Source organism: Microcaecilia unicolor, chromosome 7 (assembly GCF_901765095.1).
Source record: "Microcaecilia unicolor chromosome 7, aMicUni1.1, whole genome shotgun sequence".
Taxonomy (NCBI): Eukaryota; Metazoa; Chordata; class Amphibia; order Gymnophiona; family Siphonopidae; genus Microcaecilia; species Microcaecilia unicolor.
The window spans coordinates 101891053-101913889 of NC_044037.1; the positions used below are offsets into that span (position 1 = coordinate 101891053).

A 22837-nucleotide genomic window follows, 5' to 3' on the forward strand; every position below is an offset into this window, starting at 1 on the left:
GAAGAGAAGTAGCTGGGATCTTCCTCTGGTTCCCACGAGCGCTCCTGCTCAGTGTTGGATACACCCTGTGTATCCGACACTGGATACACTGGACCTGCCGCGACGCCGAGGAACGATGTCCTCTGTGGCGATGTTGAGAAGTCGACGCCCGATCCGACTGCCACGAAGCTTCCTCCACCGACGTCGAAGGGGAGTCGACTTGGGTGGCAGCCAACGCCGATGCCACATGCTGCACCGCAGTCGGAGACCTCACCACAGGAGAAGAGTCAGAAACCACTGCAGCAGATGGTACAGTAGGCGCAAGCACCCCTGACACCGAAGCTGATTGTCGGAGTAAGACTTCCTGAAGTTTTTGAAACAAGGCCCGGATACGCTGGTCGAGAGCCGCCATCGGAGAAGGCTGCGGGGCCAGTGGAACAGGCGATGTCAGAATCCGTGGAGGCTCTGGAGCAGGTACCGGGCTGCCAGGAGACCGACGCATAGGCACCTCCTGTACCAAGGGGGAGCGGTCCTCTCGTCACAGACGCTTCTCAGGTGCCAACTCTCTCAACGCCTGAGCTCCCGGTACCGTGCGTCGAAGGAGAACAATGATGGTGCTTCTTAGCCTTCACTCGATGCCCGTCATCGAGACTCCTCGGTACCAATGAGGAGGACGTGGAATCCTCACGTCTCCTCAAGGCCGGGTCCCGGGGGGCCTGCATAGGAGGCCTCGAGGCAGGTGGAGACCCACTCATTGCCTCACTGCTCCCAGCGCAAGTTGGTCTCTCAGCAGCCATTACCTCTCTCTCATCGACGTCGATGCTCCTTTCAATGTCGACGCCGACTCCGCCGATCTCAGTACCGATGTCGAAGGACCGGACCAGTCCCCAAAAAGCTTCTCTCGTTGGGCCTCTCGAGACGCTTGGGTCTGTTTCTTCATACGAAGACACAGACTACAAGTGGCTGGGCTATGGTTGGGCCCAAGGCACTGGATACACCAGGCATGGGTATCTGTACCTGAGATGGTCAAAGTTGCACCAAGTACAAGGTTTGAAGCTGCTGGGTGTCTTCGATGACATGGAAGGAAAAACGGGTTTGGCGAAACCAAACGACGCGATTGTGCCAAGAAAGAAAACTCACAAAAAAGGGAAAACCCCGATTGTGCAGCCAAAAGGCCGGCCGAGTCGAAAAAGTAAAAGAAAGTACAGGAAACTTCTTATAAATTTTTTTTTTAAACAAGCGAAAGCCGATCTCGAAAATCACCGAGAAGTTCTTCCTGGGCCTGAGAGAGGAGCGATCAGAAAAAACGAACCGCACCTCACCGCGGAGAAAAAAGAACTGAAGAGGCATGCTCGTGCAGCAGGCGGGAAGTCATTCGCGCATACGCGGTTCGCGCTTCCTGCACGACGGAACTGTCTGGAAAGACTTTGATTTTATTTTGCTTGCAAAATTGTTTGCCGATTTCTGGGCCACCACAGACGTCGACCCACATGTGAGAACAAGCAGCCTGCTTGTCCTCGGCAGTGGCGTAGCTACGTGGGGCCTGAGGGGGCCGGGGCCCCCGCAGATTCACCCCAGGACCCCCCTCCCGGCGAACCCGCCCCCGCCGCCGCTACCTTTACTTTTGCTGGCGGGGGATCCCACTCCCCACCAGCCGACGTCTTCTCAGTCCTTCCTGCTCTTCAATTTGTTTGCTGACGTCCTGCACACATAATTGTTCGTGCAGGTCCTCGGAGAACAAAATTAACATGCATGAATGAATTTGACTGTACCTTCCCCCAATACTTTTCCAGCAACACTCCTAAAAGATGTTACAGAGCAGATTTTAAACAACAATGCAACTCTCTTGTCCATATATGTGCAGGTACAACATGGATACAGGAGATTGTTGATCTGATTCAGAATGATGGCGACATCAAGAGGTGTCAACGAGCACCATGCCATGACCGTGTACCTTTCATTGAGTTGATGACACCATTGTCTTTTAAGTCAGGTAAGAGATCCTATCTGCATGTCAACAGTGGATCAGTGGCCAAACTTAAATCTTACTGGATATGAAACTAAACCTGTCTTTTACCAACCCTGTAGTCACAGTTGATCTGCATCTGGACTGTAATCTGGCCTGATCCACATCTGACGTAGAACCAGACTTGATACTCACCAGAGCTGTAGCCAAACCTTATTCTAACTGAATCTGTAACTAAACCAACTTGATAAACTAGACCTATATTAAACATTAGCTTAACTAGATCTGTAACCAGACCTTAACTTTACTAACCTAGAACTCAACAAACCTGAGAACAAATCAGACCTTGCTAATGCTAAACAAGACTTGCACACCTAACCCTGTCTGATTTGCAGCAAAATTTGATCTTCACCAAATTTGCAACCAAGACTGATCCCAGCCAGATTTGTAGACTGAAACTCACTGGATTTGTAAGGAAAACTAATCTCGCTGAATTGTCCACTAAACCTTTTACTCACTGCATCCATACCCAAAACTGAAGATCTCTGACCAGACTGGACATTCTTCATATCTGTAACCAGTTGTCCATTTGAGTCACTGATCTTATACCAGCATTGTATCACACTGCTGATTCATAGCATTTCATAGGGGTGTGTACAAGCATGAAACTTTGGTTACTTTTCAGTAGGGGGGGGGGTCACAATTTTGTCCAATTTTGGTATATATTTGGTTAGTTTCACATATTTGTTTTAATAGGGAAAACAGTGCATGCTAAATTGATTTAATGCACTCTAATTGATGAATTCAGGCATGCTAAATTGATTAGTGTGCATTAAATCAATTTATCATGCATTAAATGTTTTAAGGCACACAAATGAATGCACAACCCTACAGCCATTTTAGGAATATGGGGATGATACTGGTACTGTATCTCATTGCCAGGGCATTGCACTGGGGGGATCTGATGATGGAGACCCACAGTTAATACTGCTGAGGTGTAATAGTAGGAATGTGAAAAGTAACTTTGTGTGTATCTCTCCCAAGGTGCACCACTAAAGGGTTTTGATAGTGGCATTTATTTTAACTTACCATGTATATTTAGGTGTGGAGCAAGCTTCGGAGATGCCATCACCAAGAGTTCTGAAATCTCACATCCCCATTCAGCTACTGCCTCCATCTTTCTGGGAACATAACTGTAAGGTAAGGAACTGGAGTGTTTGTGTGTGGGAGACCCCGAGGTTGATACTCAAATGCATTTATGCCTTTTTATTTTCAATTTGTAGTGAATATAAAGACAATTCTATAACTGAGAGCTTGCAGTTATGCACACCTTGCATGCATAAATGTACAAAAAAGTGTCATGTATGTAAGTGCCCTATTTTCTGTTCTCTAAGGACACACATAGGTGCCATAGCACATAACTACAAGGGGCGTAAACCTAGGCGGTGAATGTGATATGCATGGGTGGAGCTGCTACTTACCTGCACAATTTACAGAATGCCGTTACAGAATAGGTGCTCCCTATGCAGTGTTCAGGCACCAAATTATAGAATTGCCCCCTATCCCCTCCCCCCCCCCCCCGATTCGGTAAAAGCCACCAAAAATTGAGCACCACAAATTTAGGTGTGTGCACAATTGATTTGAATAATGAGCTAATTACTTTGTATTGTTATTTGAATAGTTTTTACTGCTGCAATTGCCTATTGCTCATGTTTGATCTATTCTTACTGTACACTGCCTTGAGTGAATTCCTCCAAAAAAGCAGTAAATAAATCCTAATAAATAAAATAAATAATTAATGCCAATAATTGACTTTAACAAGCCATTAGTGGCACTAATTAGATTTAATTGGCATTTATGCACATAAATTTAGGCACAGGATCCGTGCCTAAAATTTATGCTCAATCTGAAAAAGGGAGCGAGAAATGGGAGGGTCATGGGCATAATGGGGCATTCTTAAAATTAATACGTGTTATAGAATAACAGGGGTACGTGCCTAATGTAAGCGCATACATTTGTACCCAGTGGGTATTTCTAGACAGAAATATTTGGGGTGACACCAGGTGGGCAAGCTAGGTATTGGGGGGGAGAAGTCAAAGTGACATTTTCTCACATTGGACGTCGCACCGAAGGGGCCTTTAGGAAAGCTCTTTCGTGAAACTGAATGAAACCATAGTGAGTCTAAATACCACTGCTTGCAAACATGAATAATAGACCTGATAGACTTACCACCCAGGAATGCTAAAAGATCATCCCGCACATTCCTTAATCTGCACTTCCCCAATTGCAAAGGTCTAAAATATAAACTAATACATGCGTCAAACTTTACCTACTTGAGCACACAGTTATGGAATGCACTGCCGCGCAACTTAAAAACGATTTATGAACTAACCAACTTCCGCAAACTACTGAAGACCCATCTCTTTAATAAGGCGTACCACAAAGATCAACAAATGTGAACATACACCACTCCTCCACAAATACTCAGATCAGTCTTATAATATTTGCTTGTTATATTACTATCATGTCTTATCATTATCATGTTACCCAAGATTCTTCTGTAACACCAAATGTCTATTTTCTAATATATTTCCACCATTCATGATGTATTGTAAGCCACATTGAGCCTGCAAAAAGGTGAGAAAATGTGGGATACAAATGCAATAAATAAATAAATAATTCATATATTGGCAATTAGCACTAACTCAAAAACAGTGTATGTGCTAAATGTGATCTACTGGTTTGGACTAAAAGGGGTAATGGGTACCCCTTCAAATCTGGAACAACAGAGGCCTCACCAGAATCTCAAGACCTAGGAACCACATAGGGGTAAATTTCTCTAATTTAATCAACTGAAGCAAGGTAAACTCTCAAATATCAATAGCTCCTACTAGGAGATGGGAGAAGGTCCAGTACCTCCGTAGTAGTAAGCACCCACATAAATTTATCAAACCAGTGCAGATAACAACAAAAAAAAGCAAGAATGGCATTGGTCGCTAACATGTTCTCCATTTCTATAGGCTACTTCAATGTCAGATCAGTGAGAAATAAATACGATCTCATCACAGACTTCATTTCAGAAAAGAACTTTGACCTGGTTTGTGCAGTAGAAACATGGCTAGCTAAGGAAGATACCGTCATTCAACATTTAATATGCCCTCACAACTACTTCACACACTCAATACATAGAACTGACAAAAGAGGCCAGGAGTGGGGGGGGTGGTATCAATAATCTACCGATCAACTCTACACATTACATAAAAAGACTCAATAAACAACAAAGACCTGGAAGGGCTTTTCTATAAAGTACAGGCAACCCCCAACACACAAGGTTACGGAATAATAGTGTTGTTATACTGCCCCCCAGGACTTTTGTGGATTATAGCAGACAACCTCCAATCGTTTATAGTACAATGCTGAATATCCAATCCCTCCACCATTATTGTAGGAGACTTAAACCTACATCTTGAAAACAATGACTATCAAGAAGCTCATCGCTACTACAATTCTTAAACGAGTTGGACCTAAAAATAATTAATGAGAGTACCTCCCATAGTGGAGGTCATTTGATTGATGCCATTTTTACACCAATTCACCTTTCAAACTCGGTACAAAATACATGGAAATTGTCACGAAATCCTCTACTCTTATCTGGTCAGACCATAAATTACAAGAATTCTGCCTACCCATTAACCCCATTAAATAAGATAAAACAAAAAGAGAAACAGTACAAATTGGAGGCAAAATAGATGGTGGTAAACTGTGGGAAGGGATAACAACAAAATTAAAGCAGATTTCAGACCCCTTACCAGTGGACTCGCTCACAAACTGGAATCTGGCAGTTAAACTACTCTAGACAAAATAGCACCAATAAAAAAACAGAAAAATCCCAATAAGGGCCATAAGCCCTTGGTACACCCAGGAACTGCTACACCTGAAGAAATCTTGCAATTGACTGGAACGTTCATGGTTGAAAACACAGACAATTCAAGACAGAAGTCGTTGGAGATCCCAGATTAGGAAATACAAAGAAATGATCAGAACTGAGGACCAAAAATATTACTCACAGAAAATTAATGAAATAGCAACTCATCACATACCATCTTCCTGCTAGTAAAATCTCTCTCTAGTCCACCACAAGTACTGGAAGAAGTAAACCTAAATCTAGACAGTTTTCGCCAACTATTTTCAACAGAAGGTAGAAAACCTGCTAAAATCTAGCCCTAGACCATTACAAACACTAATGAGGCCTGCCCCTGCTACAAAAAAACAACTGCCCTTGCCACAATAAACAACTGCCTAGCAGGCTGCTCTTAGGCCTCTTTCAGAGAATTGGACACCTAGGAATTTAAACTCACATTATCCAAATTTTCAAAGGGATCGTGTAGCCTGGACCCATGCCCGGCATACCTGCTTAAACTAGCTCCATCAGAAATAGAATGCATATAAAAGCACTTGTTGAATATATGTTGAAATTAGGCGACTTCCCCAGACAGATAGGAAGGGTTGTACTCTCACCTCTCTTAAAGGGAGAGACACTTGATAGAATAGTCCCAGTAAATATCGCCCTGTGGCAAATATACCCACATTAGCGAAAATCATGGAAGCAGTGGTAGCTTCTCAATTCCATAGTTACCTACCCCAACATCAATTATTAGACCCAATGCAATCAGGATTCTGTCCCTTTTCGGTACGGAATCCATACTAGCAGGGCTACTATCTGACGTGTGCCTACTACTTGATAAAAACCTTCAAGTCTTCATAATGTAGCTGGATCTGTTGGTAACATTTGACTTGGACAAAGAGGGAATTACAGGAGAAGTACTAAAGTGGTTCACAAGTTTCTTGCAGCATAGATCAATCCAGGTCAAATAGAAAAATGTCCTTTCATATCATGGCCTATGTGACATGGGGTACTGCAAGGCTCTCTGTTATCACCTATGCTCTTTAACTACTATCTCAGAGGCATGTGTGAAATTCTGAACCCATTTGAAGTTTAAATATTTCTTCTACGCTGACAACATTATTCTCCTATTCTCATGTCGAGATACAACTTCTGCATACTCTTTGATGAACACGGTATTCGACTCTCTATTCACCTGGTTCTGTTCCTTGAACTTGAAGATCAACCCAGATAAGACTAACATCCTCTGTCTGGGAAATGAATCATTAAAGTACCCAAACTAGCTGGATCCATGATTCCCATAAAGAAAGAGATCAAGCTACTGGAGGTCTGGGTAGACTCTCACCTAACAATGTCTACACAAATCAGTGGCGTAGCCAGACAGCCAATTTTGGATGGGCACAAAATTTTCTCTCTCTCCCCTCTCCCCCAGCACTTCCCAATTCAAAATATAAATACTTTAGCAGATGAGGATCCCCAATCTCTGTCAGCTGAAGGCCTCCAGTAAAGATGGCCAGAACTCCTCTCCACCAAGCCCAGTAGGCAGCAGCAACTCCTCGAGCCACTGATGCCAGCACCCCATACATGCTTAGTTGTCAGTGGCTCCAGGATGCTGCCCCCATCTGCCAAGCTCAGTAGAAGGGCTTTTTTTGAGGGGGTACTTGGGGGCTCTGAGTACCAGTACCTTTTCCGTTGTCTGCTAAAATTGACCCATGGACCCCAAGTTTTAATGAAAGAGCTGAGGCTCTACGCACCAATTCTACCTTGTCATACATTCTGTGACCGGTTGCAGGGGGCTTGGTTATTGTGGGATGGGTCCTTCAGTGATTACCCCACCCCTGAAGAGTGGCCTAGCATTTGAGTACCGGCACCTTTTTTACTAGGAAATACACACTGATTAGAAGGCATCTCTGGCCAGCTTCAGAAGAGACCCCAGCTAGTAGGGCTTGGGAATCCCCACTAGCTACAGCAGGGTCAGGGCTGTCGTTAGCCATGCTGGTGACCAGGGCAGAAAATAAAACCCCTCCCCCAATTCCCTCTCCTCTCCAATCTCCTCCTCTGCCGTTAAAGTCACACTGACAGACCCTCTCAAATTACAGAACAAGGGATCACAAATTAGAAATAAAAATATATAGACAAAATTGAACTGGGAACCTCAGCATGTACTGCAACACTGGAGAAAAAAACCCCCAAAACAAAAGTGCATTTCCTTTTCTACTTAACACAATAAAAAGACATCCGCTATGCACATTTCCCAAAGTTAACATATTCCATTTAAAACATTCAAAGTGAAATGATTTTCCTACCTTTATTGTCTGGACATTTTATTTTTCCATCATGTTGGTTCCAATTTCTCTTTCCCGCTTTCCTGTCTGTCTTCTGCTAATTCTTCAAGCGGCTGTCCATTTGTCTTTTTTCTCCTGTCGTTTCATTTCCTCACTACATCTACCTCTGAAATATTGATCCTTCCATTTTAGCTCTTTCCTTTCTTTTTTTTTCTTTTCTGCCTCTGTATACTCAAATTTCATCCTCTTTCTAAATCTTTTCCTTCTTTTTACTTTTCAGATATCTATCACATTTCCATCTCCTTTCACCCACTAGCTCTCCCATTCCCCATCTCCAGTGGTGTGCTGGTAAATTTTTAACAACAGGCTCTCTCCCCGGTCCACCTTGGTGCCCCCCCGTCCACCTCGGCGCCCCCCCATCCACCGCTGCGTCCACCCACCCACCTCTGCGCCCCCCCAAAATTGCAGAGCTGGCCATAGCCGGGGGGAGGGGGCAATGCATTATTCTCTCCAGGAAAAAAAATTAAATGATCCCAGGTTCCAATCTAATTCATGTTTAATATGGGATAAAATGCCATAAATAAGTAAATAAATATAAACTTTTAACATTCAGCACCTGATTCTCAAAGTGGACATATTCCAAACACTATAATGAAAATAAAATTATTTTTTTCTACCTTTGTTGTCTGGTGACTTTGTTTGTCTGATCATGCTGGTCCAGTATCTGATTCTGCTGCTCTCTATCTGTTCCCTTGACTCCGTTTCCAGGGCTTCCTTTCCATTTATTTCTTTTCTTTCCTCCTTTCTTCTTCATTTCTGATCCTCCGCAAACTTGACTGTCCAGTGGATCTAGCTTCTTCCTATTTTCTCCATCCATGTGCAGTTTCTCTCCTCAATTCCTTTTCCCTCATCTAATCTCCTTCCTCTATCTTCCCTCCATGTCCAGCATTTCTTCTCTCTCCCTTCTCTCCCCTCCATCCATGTCCAGAATTTCTCTTGCTCTCCCCTCCATCCATGTCCTGAAACTCTCCTCTCTCCCCTGCCCCCCTCTCCCCATCCATGCCCAGCAAGTCTCTCCCCTGCCCCCTCTCCCCATCCATGCCCAGCAAATCTCTCCCGTGCCTCCCTCTCCCCATCCATGCCCAGCAAGTCTCTCCCCTGCCCCCCTCTCCCCATCCATGCCCAGCATGTCTCTCCCCTGCCCCCTCTCCCCATCCATGCCCAGCAGGTCTCTCCCCTGCCCCCTCTCCCCATCCATGCCCAGCAGGTCTCTCCCCATCCATGCCCAGCAAGTCTCTCCCCTGCCTCCCTCTCCCCATCCATGCCCAGCAAATCTCTCCCCTGCCCCCTCTCCTCATCCATGCCCAGCAAATCTCTCTCTGCCCCCCTCTCCCCATCCATGCCCAGCAGGTCTCTCCCCATCCATGCCCAGCAAGTCTCTCCCCTGCCCCCTCTCCCCATCCAGGCCCAGCAAGTCTCTCCCCTGCCCCCCTCTCCCCATCCATGCCCAGCAAGTCTCTCCCTGCCCCCTCTCCTCATCCATGCCCAGCAAATCTCTCCCCTGCCCCCTCTCCCCATCCATGCCCAGCAAATCTCTCCCCTGCCCCCCTCTCCCCATGCATGCCCAGCAAGTCTCTCCCCTGCCCCTCTCTCCCCATCCATGCCCAGCAAGTCTCTCCCCTGCCCCCTCTCCCCATCCATGCCCAGCAAGTCTCTCCCCTGCCCCCCTCTCCCCATCCATGCCCAGTGATTCTCCTCCCTCCCCTGCCCTTCCCTCCCGCTCCCAAACATGTCCAGCGAACATGTCCTTCGCCCCCACCCTCCCCTCCCGCTCCCATCTGACTTTTTAAATTACCTCCGTCGAAACCGCTATTTAAAGCCCTGCTGCGTGCAGGCCGACTCTCCAGGCTTCCCCTGCTTGCTTCGGTGATGTTCGTGCCCTTAGTCCCGCCTTCGTGGAAAAAGGAAATGACGTCAGAATGACGTCAGAAGGCGGGGCTAAGGGCGCGAACGTCACCAAAGCAGGGGAATCCTGGAGAGACGGCCTGCACGCAGCAGGGCTTTAAATAGCGGTTTCGACGGAGGTAATTTAAAAAGTCAGATGGGAGCAGGAGGGGAGGGTGGGGGCGAAGGACATCGTTAGACATGCCTCGGAGCGGCAGGGGAGGTAAGCATGGCCTGTGATGGCGCCCCCTGCCATGCTTACCTCCCCCAATGGAGCCGGCTCGCCCCCAACAACAACCGGCTCGCAAGAGCTGTCAAAATTTAACAAGCGGCTCTTGCAAGCCGGACAGAGCCGGCTCCAGCACACCACTGCCCATCTCTCTCCTTCCCAGCCTTCCATTCCCTTCCATCTTCGATCTACGCGCCATTACCATATTTCTACCCCCTGTGATCACTATTCTCTCATTTTTTTCCTTGCCATCTCCACTCCCTGGGCCTCTCCCCCATGCTTTCCACCATTCCCAGTGTCTCCCTCCCTCCACCCTTCCAGCCCAGCATCTGTTCCCTCTTTCTACCCTCCTCACCCTCGTAGCCTGATATTTCCCTATCCCTTTTACCTCCCACCACCAGCATCTTCCTGTCCCATCCCTCCCCCATTGTCCAGTATGTTTCCCTTTCTCTTCCCTACCATCCATTGTCCATCTTCTCTCCCTGGATCCATCTTCTCTCTTTCTCCCCTCCCCCACTTGTGCATCTCTCCTTTCTTCTCCTCTTTTTCACTTTCATGTCCAACTTTTCTCCCTCTCCCTGCCTTGAGCCCCTAGCTTAACATCTCTCTCTACCCCCCATCCCCCCATCTCTCCATCCTTCCTTTCCCTCACCTCAATGCCATGTTCAACATTTCCCCTCTCATCTCTCCCTCCCTTCCACTTCCATGTCCAACATGTTTTTCTTCTCATTCCCTCCCTCTTCCCATCCCACCCATATCCAACAATTCTCCCTCTCTTTCCCCTTGCAGCATCTCTCCGTCCCTCCCCCACCCAGCTCTACCCTGTCTCACTCCCTCATCCCAACAGTGCTCCTGTCTCTCCCTGCCCCCCCCCCCCCCCCCACACACACACACACACACTACCCGCCAGCATGCTGCAGGTTTTTTTCCCTCCCTTTCCCCAGCCACCACTGGCATGCTGGCTGCAGGCCTTCTTTTTTTTTTTTTTTTTTTTTTTTTTTTTTGAATTATTTATTTATGTTTTAATCAAAATTAAACAAATTGTTACATTTGAACAGGAAATACAGACAGAAAAAAAAAAAAATAATAATAATATGAGAAACAATATTCCTTCCCATATAGGCAAAATTGTTCAAAGGAAAAATTTTAGTCTTCTTTAGACCACTATAAAGGGGGAGAGAGGTCTACCAAAATCAGAAGACTATAGTTATTAAGAGAAATTTAAACAGCGGAAATATGCTTAGCATGCAATTACCAATCTTGATATATATATATATTATCTTCAAAGGATTAACGGTTAGTCAATTTCTTCATGTCAACAAATATTTTAAGCTGTTCTGGTTGATAGAAAATATATTTCATGCCCATATACTTTACAACACATTTACAGGGGTAATTAAGATAGAAGGAAGCCCCTATAGATATAACTTCTAATCTCATAGCTAAAAATAACTTCCTCCTTTCTTGGGTTTGCTTTGTTATATCAGGGTATATCCAAATTCTTTTACCTCTAAACAATGTCTGCATTTTTTTAAAATATAATCGTAAGACTGCGTCTAAATCTTGCTGGAAAACAAAAGAAACAATTAGGGTCGATCTTTCAGAGTTTGGATTTAAAGAAGTCTCTAGTAAATCAGTAATGTTCAATGGCTCTTCTTGATTTTCCTTAGGAATAGCTTGTAATGTTGTTAAAGATACTTTCTTTGAAGGAATGTAATATACCTTATTGAGAGGTGGAATGGATTCTGGGGAAAAGTTTAATATCTCCTGTAGGTATAGTTTGAAAGCATCCAATGGGTTTACACCCATTTCTTTGGGGAAATTCAAAAGTCTCAAGTTGAGTCTCCGATTAAAGTTTTCTATTGATTCCAATCTACGCTGTATAGCCATATTATCCTTAACAAGTGATACAGAGAGTTCCTTCAAATTATTAGTTTCTTGCTTAAGACCTTCCAACTGTTCCCTCGTTTCAAGCTGTGTTGTAGTAAAAGTTTGAGATAATGTTGCCACAGTACTCACTAAGTCTTTAATTTCCTTAGCTGAATTGGCCACCGTTGAATCCACTCTCTGGAGAGCCGTCCAAATGCTCTCCAGGGTTACCGCCGATTTTCCCCCAGGCAACGGGGTACGATGTTCAGCCGTTGACTTCAGGCTTCCTTCAGAAATCGCCGCTCCTGTTCCTCGAGTCGAAACCTCGTCGACCTCTTCCGGGTCGGCTAGGGCACGCCAGGAAGCGCGTTCTTCAGGAATCGGCGGTGGGTGAAGATCTGGAGGGGAGAGTGTAACCTCTAGCCCCAAGTCGCCAATAGAGTCTTCTTCTATGGAGACAGCAGGGCCCCTTCCAGAATCCAAGAGAGGTTGCTTTGTGGTAAATCTCTCTATAGTCTGTTGAACCGGAGAGGATGTCCTAGTAGCCGAGGCTGCTACTTTCCCCTTGCGCTTAGTATGAGGCATTTTGTTTAAGGAAAACAGGCAAATTCAACAGATTCATAGAGAGCTCCAACGTTAGCGTTCAGCATGCCGCCATCTTGGACGCCAGGCCTTCTTTCCCCTCCCTCCCCTTCGGGCAGCGCTGCAGTCTAAGCAAAGCTGCACGGCACCCGGTCCGTCCTGCCGCTACGCTGCTGCCCTCTGTAGCTGGGTTGCCCATCCAGGACCCAGCCAGGCTCAACCCTGCTTAGCTGCCTCTTCCTCCACACAACTGTTGCCTTCACTCCACAGCAATCTGGCTCCTCTGAGCCTTGGCTTCAGGCCCTGTGAACTCCCAGGACTTCCTCCTCCCTCCGTTCCTTTCACAGAGGCACATTCAAAGCCCAATGTTTATAAGTAAGAGCTTTTATTTTCTTGCTTCAAATCAACAAAACACCCTTCACTCCAGGTTGTTTAGGCTAGCAGCCCAGAGCACAATTCAGGTTCAACACGGTCAAATTCAGGTTCAAAAACAGTCCATATAACTTCAAACTCAGGTTCAAAAACAGTCCATATAACTTCACTTCACTTTAGCTCAGATTACTTCACTTAGGGAACAGTACATTATCAGAGGGAAAAACTAAATAGCTTGGTAGGTTGCAGCCCAAACCTTTTAGTATGAAACAGTTTACACAGTCTTTCTTGCACCTTCTTACAGCACGGTTACACAGCTTTATTCCCACCTGGTTCAGGCTGGGGTTTCAATTGTGCCCAGCTCTCTTTCTCCCCCACAGGCTGCACCTGTTTCCTCTTTAGTAGAGGTTTTTCCCTGTGCCTCAGCCTCTCTCCTCCGGTCTTCCACCAGGCTCTCCAAGGTACAGCCAGCCACCCTCTTACAGCAGCTTTTTGGGTTTGAGCCAGGGCTCCAATCTCCATCTGTTCCTCCCCTAGTCCTTCAGTAATCTCCATTTTATCCTCCTCTTCAACTTCCCCCGCCCCCAATCTCTCCAGCTGGCCCTCATCACCTTCCTCAGAGACCATTTCCCAATCTTCTATCTCCTCCCCTAACTCTTGCACAGCCGGGTGGGGAAGAGAAGGATTCTGGGACTGGTAGTTCCTCCCCTTCTTCCTTAACCCAGCCAACCTCTCTGCCTCCGGTAGCCCAGCTTTCTGAATGTGGGTGTTGTGCACATGGAATCTGCCCCATTGGGATTCCCCAGCTCCCTGTACCCCCTTTCTTCGTGCCTTCCTGGATCCCCTTTCACCTGCACTCTCACACCTCCCTTGTCATCTTTGTCTGGCAGAGGTGTTAGTTCTGCTGCTTCTGCAGCGGATCCGCGCGCTGCCAGGGCTGTCTGTATGCTGCTGCGACTGCTTCCTTCCGGCCGGCCTCACCTTCTCAGATACTCTTTCTGAAGAGGCGGGGCCAGCACAGAGGAAGCAGTCGCAGCAGCATACAGACAGCTCTAGCAGCACGCAGATCTGCTGCAGATAAGCAGCAGAAGAACTAACACCTCTGCTCTGCCAGACAAAGATGACAACGGAGGGCAGCAGCGTAGCGGCAGGATGGACCCGGTGCCGTGCAGCTTTGCTTAGACTGCGGCGCTGCCCGAAGGGGAGGGAGGGGAAAGAAGGCCTACAGCGTGCCGGCAGATCTTCCCAATTCTTTTATTGGCGTCTGCACCGTTGCTGGGTGGGCCCGAGCCCAAAGTGGGCCCCTGGGCTTTGAACTGGAACTCGGGGGCTGAAAAGGGGGGCAGGTGGGGGCTGTGGTGAGTCACTGGGCATGGATGGGAGGGAAGGATGGGGGCAAAGGAGAGTTGCTGGACATGGATTGGAGGGGAGGGCAGGGGAGAAAGGAGAAATTGCTGGACATGGAGGGGAGGGCAGGGGAGAGAGGAGAAACGCTGGACATGGATGGGAGGGGAGAGAGGAGAAATCACTGGACATGGAGGGAAGGGCAGGGGAGAGAGGTGAATTGCTAGACATGGAAGGATGGAAGGGGGCAGAGGAGAGAGGAGAATTGCTGGATATGGATGGGTGGAGGAGAGAGCAGGGGAGAGAGGAGAGTTGCTGGATATGGATGGATGGAGGGGAGGAGAAATGCTGGACATGGATGGAGGGGAGAAAAGACAGGAAGGAGATGCACATGGATGGAGGGGAGAGAGGAGAAATGTTGTACATGGATGGAGTGGAGGGCAGGGAAGACAGGAGAAATATTGGACAGGGATGGAGAGAAGGAAAGACAGAGGAAAGAGATGCACATAGATGGAGGCAAAGGGAGAGAGGAGAAATGCTGGACATGGATGGCGGGGAGGGAAGACAGAGCAGGAGATGCACATGGTTGGAGAGGAGAGAGGAGAAATTCTGGACATGGATGGAGGGGAGGGAAGACAGAGGAAAGAGAAGCACATGGATGGAGGGGAGAGAGGAGAAATGCATTCTCCTGTGGCCCCAACAGGCACAGGACCCAGCCAGCACACACAGAGCACAGTCTGCAGTGCTCCACATGCACACAAATTTTGAAAGCTCAAGCCCAGCTGCCCAGGTAAAATAAATATGTTTAAATGTACAGTGTAATGGTGGTGGTGGGCTCTTCATTGCCTAAGGGGGAAAAAAGTTATATTTAATCAAATATACCTTTTTTCCGCCCTAAGCAGTGAAGAGCATACCCCCACTCAGAAACCCACCAACAATAAATTTTAATGTTGTTGGGTTTCTGGGAGGGGATGGGGGTGAGGGTGGGCTCAATGCCCAAGTTAAAATAATAATAATAATAATAAAGGTTCTGTATTTTTTTATGTTGGTGGGTTCTATGTTTTTTTATGTTTGTTATAAAGCAAAGTTTGAAGGATATATGCCATTGCTGTAATTATATTGCGGGATCCTGTTATGTGTGTTGAGATGTTTGCCATTATTGTAGACTTAAGTCTGGTCAAGTTTAAGATATGGGATAATGTAAGTGGTTGGTTTTTTTTCCCATTATGTGTATGGTTTATACTGATGTAGGATAGCTGTTGGGCAGACTACTTAGAAATCTATCATCAAGTGCATTCTAAGGCATTATTTTGTAGTATCCCGAGAAACACTACCCATACCTATATGCCGAGTGCCCACCCATATTAGTTCTGGGCCCAACCAAAATGTCAGGTTTGGCTGCGCCACTGCTTTAAACTGAAACTCCTCTGTCACACCAAACCTATGTTAGATCCAAAACATCACCAGATTGTGGTACAGACCTTGGTACTAACAATCATAGATTACTGCAACATCATATCCCTAGACCTTCCAGACAAATCAATAAGGTCACTACAGATTGTCAAAAACACGGCTGCTAAGCTAATAGGGGGAGGAAGATGGCATGATCATGCTACCCCATATTTAACAAAACTACACTGACTACCCCTCAAAGCTAGATTGGGATTTAAACTCTTGACATTAATCTTTAAGGGAATTTTATGGCTTATTACCAGAATATTTACAAAAATATGTCCATATTTACCAACCTAAAAGAGCCCTTAGATCCTTACAAGATGCTCACCCTTGATACCAGTAGCCTTAAAACTGAATTATGAGATCCTATATATCTCAAAGTCTAGACCCAGAATACCGTGCAGTGCTTGATACCTGTAGCCTTAAACAAAGAACAATAAGATCCAGAACACCTGTCACCTATATTCCCTGACATAGCAGGAATTCATAAAGATACAAGAAGAACACTATGTTTAGACTCATGTTTTCATACCACAGTGCTCACTACTAATAAACATTAGGCCGTACTATCTAATAAAATAAGTTCTCCTTAGTTAATTATTGTCACGATCAGTTCTATGTCAATGCAAACCTTTTTAAAACTGTTCAATTCAGTTTAAAATTTGTAATTTGTTTTTCCTCGTATCTTGGTCTGTTCTCTGTCTAAAGCTTAACAGTTAAGTGGATTATCAATGCCAAATTTAAATTAAATCATACCCTTCTCCCTCCCCCCCCCCCACTTTTAAATTAGCATAATAATTGATAGCATCATTCAACAAATCCTTCTATTACTGATGGTAATGTGCACACTGAATATATTCTAGAAATTACATGGAAAAAAAAAATCAAATACACCAAATTAATACAATATATTAAACTGAACAATATTTGCAGTATTTTGGAAATATATGCAAGTACTTTTAACGCTTGGCTCCCAGACAGATCTAGCTCCCTAGTCCAGCATCTTTCTGCTCACCATGTGAGCAGTAATGTTCAGCAACACTGTAACAGAAATCTTGTGGGTAATGTCAACCATAAAATGATTTTTTTTTTTTGGGGGGGGGGGGGGGGTTGCAGATTTCCACCACCAGGCTTCAGATCTGCTGGCCTTAGTTTATTGTTGAGTCATCAAACATGTTTAGAATATGTTTTATCAGTATTATTCTGAGGACTAGGGAAGCCAAGGTTCAAATTCCACTACCATTCCTTGATCTTGAGACCATGGACTAGTCACTTAACCTTCCATGGCCTCAGATATAAACAGATATAAACCCCCTTAGAGTAAGGAAAATATCTAGTATACCTGAATGTAACTCGCATGGAGCTACAACTGAAAGAGGCATGACCTAAATCCAAATCTACAATCCAGTATCAAGCACACTGTGAAGTAATCTAAAACAAACAATGGCAAATGAATAGGAAAATACAGGAATTCGTATAATTTTATCAAAAAATAAGGAGAAAAATACCTCATAAAGACCAAGATCAACAACAATAATAAGGCTCAATTTGAACATAGGATCAGGAACACCAAACAGGAAAAAACTTCTACATCGGATACACACAGCACAGGAGGAGTAGAGGCTGACCACAGACTACACCAACTCAGGAGATGATGCTGGAAAAAAAACACTTTATTGGTTATTCAAAGGACCCAACATGGTCCGTGTTTTGACTTGCCAAGGCGTCTGCCTCAGGGGTCACAAAGGAGATTCACAGAGTACACATGCTAAACAGAATTATAACCAAAGGTGAACTCTATGAAATTCAAATCAAGTATCCTCCACATACTAGTTCTGGAAAGATCAGGACATATAATTCACCGAGCCTCAGCAAAGAGATCTGTCTCTCTCTCTCTTCCTGGCTAAGACTGAAGCAACAGCCAGCCACACCTGCTGGGTAATTTCAAAACTCCCACATGCACCATTCAGCATCACCCTGTCTCTCTCTCTCTCTCTCTCTCTCTCTCTCTCTCTCTCTCTTTTCATATCAAGCATTGCCCCATCTCTCTCTTTTATCTCCCCACATGAAGTATTTGTTCTCTGATATATCTCTCTGTCACAACTGTCAGGAATGGTGAGCCCTTGGACCAAAGCCGGAGCCATGGCAGACAAATCACCTGGGCTGGCACAGGCAGGAATCAGAACAGACTGGACTAGGATAAACTAAAAGACTCAACAAGGCAGGACAGAGGTAACTAAAAACACAATAGACAAAACAAGAACCGGATCCAGACGAGGCAAGGAAAAGAAGGCAAAGGGGCCAGAACTGGAACCCAGACAGGACAAGGCAAGACTCGGAACTGGATTAAAACTGGGACTGGGACCCAGAAATGCAAGACAAGGCAAAACACGGAAGTAGATTAAAACTGGGTCCAGAAAAGGGCAAGACAAGGACACAGCAAGGACTGGATCCGGAGAGGACTAGACTGAAAGAGACAAGACAAAGCACAACTAGACAGGCAAGACAGGGTAGGAGCTAGGCAACAAGAATAACAGAAGCAAGACAATAAACAAGGCAGGAACAGGATTCAGGATTCTCAAACAGGCTTGGCTGGAACAGGATTCAGGTTTTTCAAACAAGCTTGGCTGGAACAGGATTCGGGATTTTCAAACAGGCTTGGCTGGAACAGGATTCAGGATTCTCAAACAGGCTTGGCTGGAACAGGATTCGGGATTCTTGAACAGGCTTGGCTGGAACAGGATTCGGGATTCTCGAACAAGATTGGCTGGAACAGGATTCAGGATTCTCAAACAGGATTCAGGATTCTCGAACAGACTTGGCTGGAACAGGATTCTGAAACAGGCTTGGCTTGGCTGGAACAGGATTCTGAAGCAGGCTTGGCTGGAACAGGATTCTGGAACTGGCTTGGCTTGGCTGGAACAGGATTCTGGAACGGGTTTGGCTTGGCTTGACTGGAACAGGATTCTGGAACAGGCTTGGCTTGGCTGGAACAGGATTCTGGAACTGGCTTGGCTTGACTGGAACAGGATACTGAAAGAGAGTTGGCTCGACAGGGAGCAGGGACAGAACTAGCTCAAACACAGAGCAGGGGCAGAACCTGGCTGAAACACACAACAGGAACAGAACTTGGCAGAAACAGAGCTCAAGAGCCAGGAAGCAAACATAGCAGGCAAAGGATTAAGCAGACTAAGGGAAGACAAACAAACAAAGAAGCAATGTACTTACCAGCACCCACAGCTGGAAAGGGAAAGGCCAGGCAGACTGAGAGGCAGCAGCCACAGCTGCATAGCAGTGAAGTAATCAGAGACGATGCTGGCTTCTACAGAATCTCAGAATTAACAGGCAAGAACTACACACAGGAAACAGAACAGGGAAAACAGGAACAGAGCTTGGCTAAACTCAGAGATTGGCTTAAACATAGAGCTTAACTATAGCAAGAGTCAAAAGCAGGGCTAGACTAAAAGCAGGAGCCAAGGGTAGAGTCAAACAGATACAGACACCAAGGGCAGGGTGTGACTCTAGAGCCAGGCTTTCAGGATCAAGGTTCAAAAGCAAACTCACAGAAACAAAGTAAAGCATTGAAACACAAGACTCAGAGAAACACAGCACAGACCTTCAGGAGCAGGACTCTCAGGAACAAAGCCAAGCAGGGATATGATCTAAACAGGAAACCATAAAGACAAGATTAAGAGACCTCATGCAAAGGCAAAACATGAGAGTTCCCCGGTGCTAGGACTTGCTGATGATGTCACAACTTGGAATGAGGCTTGAATTGCTGGCACATCAGAGTGAGGTTTGGATTACAAGCACACCAAAGTGAGGCTTGGATTGCAGGCACACTAGGCAGCAGATTGCATCAATGCAGGAACAAGGCAGTCCACAGAAGTCACAGAGCCAGATCACTGGGAAAAGGTGAGTCTGGATGCAGGAGCACGGCCACAACCGTGACACTCTCTTTCCCTGGCATGCAGTCCTGCCCCTGTCTTCCCCCCCCCCCCCCCCCCCCAGTGCCATTCAGCATTCTATAATCATATATGTACTTGCTTGTGCCACCACATTGTGCCCAATCTCCACCCATGCGCATATCCACAGTGGAAGTACACACCATGCAAATGACACATGTACTTTTACACTGGTTGGTATTTTATAAAAGGTCATTTGCACACATAAATGATTAAAATACTGATGTACACATGTGTTTTTCACACCTAAAAGTAGATGCCTCCTTATAGAATTATTCCCTATACCTTAAGGACCGATGGGCCAGGCCCCAAAGGAAGTGCCAGGAAGTCCAATGGCACTTCAGCTTGAACAGACGCCAGTTTGTAATCTTATGTCTTTGAAATTGCTTTGTCTGCTTTCAATAAATACAAACATTTTTAAAGAGAAAAAGAATGATTCCCTATAAGGGCAACTCTGTAACATTTACATGTCCATTAAGTGCATAAATGAATAATGATGTTATGTACATATATGCGCACATAGGCATGTGGAATTCATTGCGATGTGATATATGTTTAGAAAATCCTATGGCCCCGATACTCAGACCGCAGGAGCTAGCTGCACAGTCTTTCGCAGTCCGCGCTGAACCCGGATATTCAATGCTGGGCCATTTCCGGTGACCGGCATTGAATATCTAGGTTTCTTTCAGCTGGTTTGAACATGTCGATATCGATATTCAGACAGAGACAACAGTCTTCAAACCGGCTAAAGATATACCAAATATGACCGCCAAACCTAGTTAAAAATCAGCGGATAGCTGGTTATATCAAATGATACAACTGGTTATCCGCTACTTAACCAGTCAGATAGCGCTAAATATTAGGCATCATGTCTGTTTTCAGATAGTGCTGAAAACACACTTATTTCATTCAGCATTTCACAACAAATGAACAGTTGGACCCTGCAAATTAGAATTTACTGATTGGGGAGCAGTTGGTATGAATGGTTTTAACTATCTTGTGAGTGTTCTATCCTATCAATTTATGGCGTTCCATTTCTTAGATTTGTTTTAGTTTGTTAATATGTAAACCACCTTGACTCATGCCAAAAGAGGCAGTATATCAAATCAATAAACAATAAATGATAACTGCCAAAATTATACCTAAGTGCTCTTATGTAAATACTTGTTTAATTTATACAGCACATATCTGCATGGGAAGTGTGTATATGGGCATAGCTTGGGCAGAGCATGGTTAGATCTCAGATTTAGATGCATGTAATTTACAGAATACTGTAATTTATGTGGGTATCTGCAGCACTTAGGAAATAATGTACACCAGCTCTATTGCTGGCATAAGCGATTGAACCTAAATACGTACAATTGGGAAGGGGCCAGCACTGGCTGCTGAGGTTGGAAACAGTTTTGGCTGCCGGAGGAGTTCTTCAGCTGGTGGGGCTTGGGGATCCCCTGCCAAACTCAGCAAGCGAGTGTGCACCAATTTTGGGTGGGCCTGAGCCCAAAGTGGGTGTACCCTTCCTACCCATTTGGGCCCACCTATGGTTATGTCATTATTTCAGTGTATCTTTTTCAATGTGTGTCTATCTCTCTCAGGTAATTTACGTTGCTCGGAATGCCAAAGACAACCTGGTATCATACTTCCACTTCGGGAGGATGAATCAGGGAATGCCAGATCCAGGTACCTGGCCAGAGTTTTTTGAGACATTCCTGGCTGGAGAAGGTGAGTAACACTGATCAGGAACTGATTCCGTCCCTAGATTAAGATGTAGTTTTAGCCCTGTGCAGCCACTCTATATAATCAGAGACACTCATTTACTCTCTCCTGGTTTTTTTGCTGTCCTTCAGTGTCTTGGGGTCCATGGCATGATCATGTGAAAGGATGGTGGGAGGCAAGAGAGCATCATCGTATTTTATACCTATTCTATGAGGACATGAAGGAGGTAAGAAACATGAGGAGCATGCTCTAGAAGAGATTTCTCAGATCATTCAATTACTTCACATGATTCCTCTTCCTGCATCTGTTTCTACCTGATAAATATTTCTTCTCCTCTCTCTATTTCTCTCTCTCTCTGATGGGCATTTGTTTGTCTCTTTCCTTGGCAGAACCCTGCTCGTGAGATCCGGAAAGTTATGCAGTTTCTGGAGAAGGATCTTGATGAGAAGATCCTGGAAAAGATTGCCCATCACTCCTCCTTCCAAACCATGAAGGAGAACCCCATGGCTAACTTTTCCACCATGCCGTCATTTATCTTTGATCAATCAATCTCGCCATTCATGAGGAAAGGTATCTGAAAAAGCTTCAGTTACTATGCTCCAGAATATACCATAGCCTCTATTTCTGATCAGATTTTGAAATACATTGTCTGGGTCTTGGAATCTCGGTGATTTTAGGATACAGACCTGTACTCTGGTATATGCCACTAGGCATATCTGGAAGTTCAGTATTCTCAATAGGCTATGGGATATCATCAGGACTTATAAATTACTACTCTGAAATGTGTCCGCAGACTACCCCAGACTCTTGGATACATCTACTACTACTACTCATCATTTCTATAGCCCTACTAGACGTATGCAGCGCTGTACACCTGAACATGAAGAGACAGTCCCTGCTCGATAGAGCTTACAATCTAAGCTGCATTGAGCCTGCCATGAGTGGGAAAGCGCGGGGTACAAATGTAACAAAAAAAATTAGGACAGACAAACAGGACAAACAAGAGATAAGGGAATATTAAAGTGAGGATGATGAAATAAGGGTTCTAAACAAGTGAATAAGGGTTAGGAGTTAAAAGCAGCATCAAAAAGGTGGGCTTTTAGCTTAGATTTGAAGACGGCCAGAGATGGAGCTTGATGTACCGGCTCAGGAAGTCTATTCCAGGCATATGGTGCAGCAAGATAAATGGAACGGAGTCTGGAGTTAGCGGTGGAGGAGAAGGGTGCAGAA

The 22837-nt window shown here is 45.4% G+C and overlaps 2 protein-coding genes across 3 annotated transcripts in view; both read left to right on the forward strand.

The window, feature by feature from the left end:
- Positions 1-22837, forward strand: part of LOC115474633 (sulfotransferase 1C4-like) — a 313490-nt gene that overhangs the window by 193335 nt on the left and 97318 nt on the right. The window lies entirely within an intron of this gene.
- Positions 1-22837, forward strand: part of LOC115474636 (sulfotransferase 1C4-like) — a 58228-nt gene that overhangs the window by 14066 nt on the left and 21325 nt on the right. For both annotated transcript variants that reach the window (XM_030210215.1, XM_030210216.1), the window contains exons 3-7: positions 1844-1972; positions 3048-3145; positions 21487-21613; positions 21739-21833; positions 21997-22177. In XM_030210215.1, the coding sequence (XP_030066075.1) occupies positions 1844-1972; positions 3048-3145; positions 21487-21613; positions 21739-21833; positions 21997-22177 (630 nt within the window). The remainder of the gene's footprint in view (positions 1-1843; positions 1973-3047; positions 3146-21486; positions 21614-21738; positions 21834-21996; positions 22178-22837) is intronic.